The sequence below is a fragment of the Rhipicephalus microplus genome, chromosome X (genome assembly GCF_043290135.1).
Source record: "Rhipicephalus microplus isolate Deutch F79 chromosome X, USDA_Rmic, whole genome shotgun sequence".
NCBI classification, from domain to species: Eukaryota; Metazoa; Arthropoda; class Arachnida; order Ixodida; family Ixodidae; genus Rhipicephalus; species Rhipicephalus microplus.
Window position 1 is genome coordinate 100,659,860 of NC_134710.1, and position 8,423 is coordinate 100,668,282.

General features: G+C 42.1%; 1 protein-coding gene across 1 annotated transcript in view; it reads right to left on the reverse strand.

Annotated features, from left to right (window-relative positions):
• LOC119187011 (uncharacterized) overlaps window positions 1-7,652 on the reverse strand; it is a 53,366-nt gene extending 45,714 nt beyond the window's left edge. Inside the window, exons 1-3 of the mRNA XM_075877331.1 lie at window positions 7,425-7,652; window positions 6,337-6,478; window positions 44-196 (exon numbers count right to left, since the gene is read on the reverse strand). Of these exons, the coding sequence (XP_075733446.1) occupies window positions 44-196; window positions 6,337-6,478; window positions 7,425-7,492 (363 nt within the window). The 5' untranslated portion in view covers window positions 7,493-7,652. The remainder of the gene's footprint in view (window positions 1-43; window positions 197-6,336; window positions 6,479-7,424) is intronic.
• Between the last annotated feature and the right edge of the window lie 771 nt (window positions 7,653-8,423).

Sequence of the window (8,423 nt, forward strand, 5' to 3'; positions counted from 1 at the left end):
CACCACACAGAAATGTCTCTGCGGTCACAAATGCAGAACTTACGTCCATCCTGGTCCACTTCTGTGGGGCACCTGCTTTCATAAAAGGAATCTTGTTCCAGTGTTTGTACCGTTCTTTCGTTGGTTTCAGCATCTCTTTGGCATATTTTGCAAGGATTCTCAAACAATCCGAGATCTCCATCAGGCTCATGCCATTCTGTACGAAAAAAAGGGCTTCTTTTTACATGAACTCACACAAAGCTTCTGAACGACTAACAAACTCGCATATTATAAAATGTCCCTGTCACAGAAATCCATAAAAAGAAATTCTTTCAGAGGGAGATTTTTTAAGATGCACTTGACATGCATGTCTCAAGAAAGTGTACCACGGATTAAGCTATGTAGAATCGTTTCCAGCAGCTAGGGTCCCCACCACCGCAAAGCAGTAATTGCCTTTAAATGCACTGTCCAGCCATTGTTCATCCAAAAACAATCTTCAATGAAAGTGGGTGCCCCCTCGTACTGTTTAAGTGGCAGCAGCACTTAGGCAAGCAGTTGTCTCATGCACAATCAATTATCAAACCTGGCACTTACGGAAAACTCCGAATGGGTCGGCCAGAGCAAGCATAGCGTCGCATTTGTTTATGTGTGAAATTTCCATCAGACAGCCACTGCTAGTGCACATTATTCCGTTAATTTTGCATAAAAATATGGTCCATTCAGCAACACACCATAGCAGTAGGATGGAAGTGTAATACAGTAGTAAAGGCACAACAGACTCGAATATCTGTAAGTGCTTCAAGTAACAAGGGCTGCAGAAACACTACTGGCATCTGTTATCCCAGTCAAGTTCCCATCAAAGCATAATCACGAAAATAGCCATACCGTTGCACTTAAGAATGACATGCAGTTGCAGAGTAACATGTGAATCTAAAATTACCTTATCACAGTTCCTCATACTGATGTGCAATTGTAAAAACCAACCAAAATTCAGTATTTTTAGTAGTGTCATCTGGCACGGCACAACTTGAGAATCATTCAGAGTCAATGCTTTATGTACAATAAACAAAAGTGTTAGGGTTAGGCATTGTTCTGCCACGCAAAAGTCATCGTTTCGCTTGCTTGCATTTACTTTCTCAAAACTGTCCGCTCCCTAGTTTCCTTTAAGAGTTCTACGTCTTGCTAAACAATAGGCACAACCCATTCATTTACAGTGATAATACAAGGAAAGCACACGAAATAAATAACTATTGTTGTTGTGTGACAGAGATACACTCCAAATATGCTTCTTTTTTTTTTTTTTCACAAGGTATAAGCCAAACGGGAGTATCTTTTTTGGGGTGCATTTTTACCACGCAATATTCGTCACTTAGATTACTTGCGTTCTTTTCTTGAAAACTGTGCACTCACAGCTTTCCTTTCAAGAATGCTAGGTCATACTGAGAGCCACAACCTGTTTATGACCAGGAAGAACCAGGTGGCCAGCAATAATGCAAGGAAAGCATGTGAGGTGGATAAAATTATTGCAGTGTGGCACAAAGCCACTCTAAATACACCTTTTTTTGACCAAGTGCATAGGAAAGATAAAAAGCTAAGAGTGGACATGCAAGGAACTGGTGCCAACAGTTCAGCTGGCTTAGGCTGGCCCATCACCACTCAGCATCTGCATAAGCATTCAGAAATGCTAAAGACGAAACACTGACGACAAATCATTAGACATTAACCTTCTTCCCAATCTCCAAACCAGTGCTGCTAAAGTGGTTAAAGCAGAATACATCAGAGCTGTCCCAGCTTCATGATGCTAAAGAGCTCGCACAGTTCTTTGTTGATACACAGGGCAATGAAAGTGAGCAGACACACAATTCCCAATGCCCATAGACTGTCACGCCACCAAGCGGAATTCGGGAGCATCCTCTTGAGGATGGTCAGTAGGCAGACGCTCCCTTGTTAGCCAGCTTCAGTGTTAACACGTTAGCAACAAAAGAACACTAACCACTTTGCATGTTTCATGCGTCAATGAATAGACCGGACCATCGGTGAGACAATAAATCTTATTTGTTCTTGCGAGATGTGAACTTTTCATGCAGTGAAAAAAGCAGCAACTTGCGCTTTCGATTATAGCCCGCAGAGTACACATATATCAGCTTCACGAAATTTTTTTGTAGCCACATAGATAGCTAAATGTTATCATTTGACCTTTGCCGCTGAAACTCACCTTGTTTTACGTGCGTATAGCATTTAGTCAAGTGCTTTTGCCCTGCATGAATACCATAACATTCATTGTACACTGAAAGTTGCGTGGTCTCGCAATTTGCTCCCGAAAACATTGGCAATGCTTCGCCGCTTGTTTTTGTGCATTTGTTGATAGATGGCAGCACACTGCAAGCAATTCGCTTGTGAACTGGTTTTAGAGGGAAGTGTTTTCCGTGCCCAGATAAACATGTTCAGTGACGCAGTGTTGGTGTTGCGGAAGTGGTTCAGACGAGGGAATTCCACCTATTGCTTTCAGCAGTGATGTTGAAAGAAATCATCAGGACAAGAATTTTTTACTGAACGTAGAAGGTTGTCAAAGCTCCGAGAGTGACAGCAAGGATGAAGGACCAGCTACTAACTCACGAGGAGCGAGTTGCACTTCATATCCCCTGGTGCACTGACGTTTTTTCACACTCCTAAGTCACTGTGTATTTAATGCATATCCTTCAGTGAGGTCAAAGAAAAGCATAGTTTTTCTTGTGAATTGCATGTAGCCCAATTAAAGTGGATATTATGAAGCGCCGCATGCCACCAACAAGCTCGAGCTCGACCAGCGAAGCAAAATGGTTAGAGTAATGAAACCTCTAGTTACGACAATAATGCACGCCTCTCAGCTAACTTCTCAACTACACTGGTGCCTTTTAAACGACGATGTTGTTCGATAAATTTTCGCGATTCCGACCCTGCAAAAAGCATACGTGTGAATTCTTTTCCATATTCATGTATCGATCACGCTGATAGACCTGCAAAATCTGAGTTCAGTGAATTGCGCACGATTAGAATCTGAGCATGGCTAATGAGAAGTTAAATGCTCGCATTTCGTTGAAGAAGGAACTCCGTGTTGCTGACATCGCAAGTTAAGACAGCAGCATAATATGCTCACAAACCATAGGCACGCTAAACATTTGGGCTGGTACAGCCAAGATGGCGTGCTACTCGCTAGCGACCTACTGCTGTGGCAAATCCGTTAGGCAGGCCCTTGGTACAAATTACTTTAGAATGCCGCTCAATTCATATGTTGATTGTACTTCGCACAGTTTTCTGTAGCATGCACAGGATTACGCAAAGCATCATTGATGCACGGTCGATCAGTTGACACCACCACCTTCGCACTGCAATAAAAAATGAAGTTGCGAACATTTATCAATTCCTGTCATTTGGGAAGGTGCTTTGATCCGATATACATTCATTTGACGATCAAGAGTTCATCCAGTGAAAGCATCACGGGGCGTACTTCCGTGCGTCGTATCTTTTCCTATGCGAGTTCATGGGTTGATCCTCCTCCCACAGCAATCTTTGATTGCACGGCGCGCCACCTATAGCCCATGGGCATTGTGAATACGTTTGTTGCCCATGTTGTGTGCATACCTAAGAAATTACAGGAAATTAAAATAATAGAAATTAATAACGTACTACCAGTCAAACAAGTCTCCAAGTGCAATAAACGCCTCTCAGACTAGACTGTGTACACTAATCCGTTCTTAAGGTACTTCTACTCAAGGATGTTTGATATAATATTGGTGTGAGGGAAAAGACGAAATGGAAAATCGCAATATGTTTGCCCTACACTTTGGGCTCAATATACTAGCAAAGCGCACATTAGACCACTCCTTAAGTCTAGTATTACACAAACGCATAACGACCACGTTAGTGAACACACCTATGGTAAGTATTATATCTAAAAGATAGCTGAATAATAAAAATAACCATTGTGCTTCTCACGTGTGCGAGCATATGATGTGTGCCATGCTTTGTAATGTTTACGATAACAGTAGGAAATTCATTTCATTCATGTGTGGCATATGCACCAATCTATGAGAAACTCTTGTTCGTTTTATAGCTGCTAGACTTACCATTTATTCATCCATAAACTGCTCTTTTCCAGGTGTAAAGGATCAACAATGACACAATGCATGTGCAATGTACAAACAGTTATATCAGGCTAGCAGTCATTGTCCCCGTACATTTTTGGGGGTATTTTAGTCTGTATAACCACAGGAGTTTAAGTTAGTGTCAATCCCAGCTAGCCATGGCTCAGAACGGTATTAAACTTTCAGACTTGACCCTCTTAAAGCGACCACAATGTGCAGGCAACTACCCAGCATCATCCGAATATATCAGCACGAAACACCACGACGATGTCGACCTTGCGGAAGCCGCTGTTTTTTTTTCTCTCTTTTTACTAATTTGTCTTGACATATTATGGTGGTTCCTTTTATCATATCTGAGTGACCAACACAAAAAACAGTCACGAATGAAAAATAAGATGGTGGAGGTGGTGGCTTTGCAACAGACTGAAAAATAAGACAGCAGCACAAATTTGACATTGCTTTTAGAGTGTCTTAAGATTTATCTCGATAGCAGTAAAAAGCTCGTTTCAGAGCAACTCTAGCGCCAATGTCAACATTGGCAGCGTTGTTCCTGTACCAAAAATTTGTGTTGACCACAAGCAACGTATCACGATTGACGCAAATAATAAAAATTGGGAGTTCATGACGGAATCGAATCGAGGCCTCCAGTGTGGCAGTCAGGTGTTTTACCACAAAGCCACGCCAGTGCTTAGAACTGCTTTAAAAAAAAGTCTTATGCATGTGTCAATTAGTGAAGGAGTGACATTAAAAAATGCATTATAAGTCCTAAGCATCAGTCAGTTGAGGCAAGGAGTGACATTAAAAAACGTATAATTTTGTGACACAAGTGTGGAATCACAACAGGCGTGGCACCACGTGAATTTCACAAGTCAGTAGTTTAGGTAATCAAAACTTTTTTTTTGGGCGAGTTGATTCACTGTAATGCAAGGGAATAACAGTGCGAAAACATACCCACAGAAGAGAAGAAGACATGGACAGTCTGGCACTGTGTAGACATGCAGCTCCTGTGAGTCCATGTCTTCTTCTCTCCTGTGGGTGCGTTTTCGTGCTGTTATTCCCTTGCTCTCCCAGGGTTTAAAGGCGCATCCATTAGCAGAACAAGAACATATTTGATTACCATCATCAAACACAGCTCCAACAAAGTGTGAAGCTGTGTAAGTAAGCATATTGCCTTACAGGCATGCAATTTGAACGCTCCTATTTCAGAAAATCATGCAATATGGCATAGGGGGAACTTGGCAACTGCCCTTACAATAGGCATTTAATGAGAGTTTAAAAGAGTCAATGTTGAGCACACAGATGGTTTTTTCCTTGCGGCACAGTTAAGGCATTCATCAAGCAAAGCATAGCAAGCAAACGAGAAGACTAAACAAACGGGGCTCGGTTCGCACTACCGCGTTCCACACTTGAAGGCAAAGCTCGAACCACCTCCAACTTCGTTAGAAACTAAGAAAACTACATTCTGGGGCTTTTTCAGCAAAATGGCAACTTCTGATAAAATGATCGAAGTTCTCAGGTATGCCTTGAATATATATGTTTTGCAATATAAGGGGCACAAATCCTTGAATGCCGTATGTTGCAGATTTGCAACATGCAGCAATAAAAACGCCCTGTGCACCTTGTTGAACTCTGTAACACAGCTCAGACATTAACACACCAAGTGTTGCTATGTACACTAAAGTGGCACCTACACCACAGTGGTAATAAGACGGAACAAATGAGGTGCCTGCATCTCCCCAATTCTGCAAACACCAAGCAGCATCTTGATTTCAGTATACTTACTTTGGACTGGTGAAAAGTATCTGCATTGCAAAAAAAAAAGAAACAATGTGCCCCTGAATGGTCTTATGTCGCAGAATGGGTGAAATAGACCTGGAATGTTTCTACACCAAACTCTGCCAGAATCATTGCTAGACGTAAGTACTACTGCGATCAGTATCCTCCACTTTTTTTAGGCATCCGCAATATGGCCATATTTTATGACTAGTGTGCAAATGCCAAAATGTATGGCCTTAACGAAAGAATATTATTTAGAAAAAATTCTTAAAAAGTATAGTAAAAAAATTCAAGCATAGAAAAATACTTTGCTTGTTTTGGGCTCATTAAGAAAAATTCAAGCCACTTATGATGCGCAAGGGGTTCAGGCCTCTTTTTGTCTAGTTGTCCAATTTTATATGGTCATCTTATCATGCCACAGAGCACAAGCATGATTCTCGGAAAATACATCACTTACTCGGAGGTTTGTGACTATTATTTCTGAAATATTCAGAAACTCAAACTTTTTTATGAAGTCACAGTTCATCTGCAACATGACGTAAACAGAATTGTCGACAGACTGCAGTGTCAGTGACTCCAATGCAACAGTCTTTGCTGTCCTGAAACAAGAAAAAATAATAATGAAGGTAATGATGCCAACGGTTCAATAATTTCAATATGTGTACGCAACAGCTTGAAAAACCAAGGGAGAGCCCAGTCAGCACATGCGAGGCGTGTACACGTGTTGAAACACATAAAAGACTGTACTACATGGACTGTTGTTAAGCTAGGCGAAATACATAGCACAAGTACGTATAACGCTTTAGACAGTAGGCACTAGAGTTCTTAGCAATACAATCGTTGCATACCGAAAATACTCCTCGAGCCGAAGTAAACCCACTAGTCAAACTACGTCTTTTGATCACTGAAAACGTTAATGCACCGCAGCGACCGCTAACACACACACACGCGCGCGCACTTCTCGATGCCAGAACGGGTATAGGGTGTTTACAGTAACTCAAAGCAGTGTTCTTTCGCACAGCACTAGTGACAGAAATTACGGCGTCGTTACTGAAGTCGTCACTATGTGTTACTGTAGCTAAGCGCCAAGAGCTACAGGATTCGCTTTGAACATACGGTCCATTTCTGCGCCTCTCCGGAAATATCACTTTACGAAATAACCTGCGCGCTAGACTGATTTTATTCTGGGATTTCATGAACCAAACCAAACATACGCAGTGCTTGTTTCAAAGGACTTTGAACGTTACGAGAAGCGAAGATGCAGCCGCGTTTACATTAAACGTGAATGTGGTAACCATCAGCCAACATAGTCTACATAAAACAATACTGGAGGGCTTTATTTCAGCGTCCAATCGGCAAATCTGCAATAAAACTCTGCGAAACTGTCTCACACACACACACGACCCAGCTTAGCCTGCTGCATTTTTATTTATTTTTTTCTCCCAGAGACAGCCATTGGCGAGAAGTCAAACTAACGCGAAAAAGCATCAGAAAAGCGTCACTAGCTTGGCGAATACTTCTAACAAAAGCCAAAGAAACACTCACCTGACATCGCCCTTTATGCTGTACCAAAGCTTCAACGGATCACTCGGGGATATTTTGGGCTCCGACATCGCAACGGATGATCGCCGAACTGCCACTATAAAACAGAACTAATCACTCACGCTGAAGGGAAACCTGAAAGCAGTTAGCTAGCTTATTTGCAGTAGTTGTTCGCCTACAACGTAAAACAATCAGACCTTCGAAAGGCGCTGAAAAATGTAGAACAATTGCATTAAAAGTGGACCGACATTACCCATGTGCCACAGTTTATTTGTGCTAGCGCCCTCTGGATTTCGCGCCTTGGGAATCACGTTCGTGTTTTTGCCGCGATAAATAGGTGGCTTCGGAACGATAAGCTTTCCTTGGGGTACATGCACGTGCGTCTTTACAATAGTGGTGCAATACTTCGGATTGGACCTAGTTATAAATGAGTGTTCTTTGTTCTGAAAGGTTTTCGAAGTAAAAGAAATATCGACATTTTGGACGCCGCTGTGGCGTTGCCTTCCCAGGCGAGGGCGTGGTTGCCAGACTTACCAGACCAGTTTTTCTGAGCGGTTGCCCGCGTTAAAGCTCTTCCCCAAAGCCGGCACGCATTTTTCCCTAGACACTAGGCATGTTCTCCGAAATTTCAAGTGGCAACGTCACAGGACTGCCCTAACACAAGAAAAATATACTTTGGAGGAAGCGCATATACAGAGGTTTGCTTCCGGCAACGAGATCGATACGCATAGTGAAAAAAAAAAAAGTAGGTCGTTGAGAAAATAAATGTTTTGTTCTTTCGTTTCCACGCTGCTATGCTGAGCCGTAGTGCTTCTTCTGAGATTCGCTGTTACTTGCCTGTTGGGTGTTTGTTGTATACAATCTAAATATAACTGTAGTGACAGTACCACGTGGGTCATCAAACGCAAGAAAAGTTCGTTTGAGTGTATTCGTTTCGTGTCACCTGCCTCGCCGCCAACAGAAGTACATGTAGTTCAGTAATACTTGCGCTTATCTGTTGGT